Here is a 2,387-nt window from a genome sequence, read left to right on the forward strand (position 1 = left end):
ATATATATATATATATATATATATATATATATATATATATATATATATATATATATATCCAAAAAATAGTTATTTTCAAATGCATTTACAGGCATTTGGTTTAAGGAACCTGTATGTTTTTCATGAAAATATATTGTCTCAAAATATATTTCACTTGGAAAATCATTTTTTTTAATAATCATTTTCCATTACGTGGATATAAAGTAGGTGATATATGATCACAATACTAAGTGAGGGATATGGTTATGGGGTATAAAGATTGTGTTAATTTGGTGATACTTTTAATACTAACTAGGTTGTGATGGCCCGTGCCAGCACGAGCCCAAAATGAAAGAGATTTAAGTTAATGCCATTATATTTAATGTCAATCAAATAAAGAGAATAAAGTTAAATATATTTACATATTGCACAAAATTGAGTATTATAATCAAATGGACCTTAGATACTAAGTTTATCAGACTATCTTCCATCTTTCATCTGAAGCTACCCCACTCACAGCTAAAGAAGTGTGAAAGAGTAAGCAATGCACAATAAGTAAAATTAAAATGAGAACACTATAACAGTGGACCTCTTATCATCTCCTAGTCACTCATGCCCGTTCATACTCGTCTAATTTGGCAATATCAAATTTAAAGCTCCTACTCACTTTTAGACTCGTGAACATATACCATAAGATTATCGTCCCTCTTTGCATTCACAAAAAGGAGCAAGTCCCTATGTGGCATAACTGCATTGCACATATTGAATCAATAGAATAGCCTTAGAATCCTAAAGCAAGAGATCACCAGCACAAATGCAAACATACCAAGATTCAATAAATAAGTTTAATACTTCTTGGTACTATACACTAAAGCATCAAGTTTTATATATGTCCAGAGGTTTACAAGATACCTATTTACCAACTGTTCACACTTTAATGAAACGTGATGCCAAGGTATGTAGTTGTCAGCCTCGTTTGTTGTGGTCTTCGACAAATACATTGGGACCTGTTACATGACGTAGCCAAGGTAGAAATTATTGTCGCAACAATGTATGAACAAAAGACAATAGAAAAATGCCACGTGATAAGAGAAGTACACAAGTAGTAGTGTAGCTAATTTATGTATTAGAACTATTCAATAGAAAAGAAATTATTCAACTACTACTTTCATGCAGCATCTTTTTCCATTTTATCACACTATTTGTTTAAATTAGATCCAAAGTAGTAAAGAGGTATAAATAGAATACAAAATTTCAGCAACATCTAGTTTCCTACTCCTCCTGTTTCTGCTGCTACTTGAATCAACATGTCATAAGCTTAGATTTTCTACTCCTGTTTAACACATATCAATGTCGACCCATCAATGGAGATGAAATCAAGTATTATCAAACAGGGTTCACACTGTATCTTGTGAAAGAAAGACATAAGAGGATGACCTTGAACAGTATTTTATCATGCTTTTCCCCTAGACCACAATGAACTGGAGTGAACTTCATATGTCAACATAATTAATGATACTTAAGTAGAATGTCTTCAGGAAAAATTCAAATTCTTCTTCAATATTCTCTCAAAATAGATCTTGTTAATATAGGTTATGCGGAAAGCTAGGGGAAAAGAAGTTGGTATAGTAGCACATATGAGAAAAAAGGCAATTAGAGCATTTTAATGTGAACTTACATAATTGGGAATCTGTTGCAGATTAACTTCATAACAAATCTACTTTGTTGATTAGAATTATATTGATCAAGAAGCGTAAAATATTGATGAGGAAGATCGAAGATATCTGAGAAGCTCTGTAAATTGTGTGATGTAAAGAAATTGGATAAAACCCACTTTTGGAATAACCTAAATGCTACACGTAGTAGTTGTGTAGATACAGAAAAGCCACGTATACAGATAAGCTAAAAAACACACTGTTTAATTTTTGACATTATATTAGATTCTGTCAAAGGTCCACGTGTCATACGATATTTTTTCCTATACAGATAGTCCCCGAAGTCTTAACACCACAAAAGACTTCGAAGAGAAACTCCCTACTGATAAACCTCGTTCATGGGTTGTCAGTAGGTATCCTTCTTCTATTCGTCCTTCCAGTATTCCTACTATGAAGTAAGACTGTCGCTTCTATGAGTTGGACATTATTACTCCTGATCTATCGAAGCGAGTGACCCTTCCCAAGGAAGGTTTTACATAATTTTACATGTTTCCCTTTACTTTGGGTGCGTTTAATTTGAGCGGAGAACTTGATTCTGTGATTGCGTAGTTTTACCTTCGCTACCAAGTATGCTTGGCACAAGTGAGCCCTTCAGTATGGAGGACGGTTGCCTGATTTCGACGCTTGTGTCAGGAAACTGGAGAAGAGCCATCATTGGCTCGCATGATGAATCTTTACTTCCCCAAGATTTGT

General features: G+C 33.7%; 1 protein-coding gene across 1 annotated transcript in view; it reads right to left on the reverse strand.

The window, feature by feature from the left end:
- Positions 1-2,346, reverse strand: part of LOC109216283 — a 4,697-nt gene extending 2,351 nt beyond the window's left edge. The window contains exons 1-2 of the mRNA XM_019380430.1: positions 2,250-2,346; positions 669-727 (exon numbers count right to left, since the gene is read on the reverse strand). Coding sequence (XP_019235975.1) covers positions 669-727; positions 2,250-2,346 — 156 coding nt within the window. The remainder of the gene's footprint in view (positions 1-668; positions 728-2,249) is intronic.
- Positions 2,347-2,387: the final 41 nt, after the last annotated feature.

Source organism: Nicotiana attenuata, unplaced genomic scaffold, assembly GCF_001879085.1.
Source record: "Nicotiana attenuata strain UT unplaced genomic scaffold, NIATTr2, whole genome shotgun sequence".
NCBI lineage: Eukaryota > Viridiplantae > Streptophyta > Magnoliopsida > Solanales > Solanaceae > Nicotiana > Nicotiana attenuata.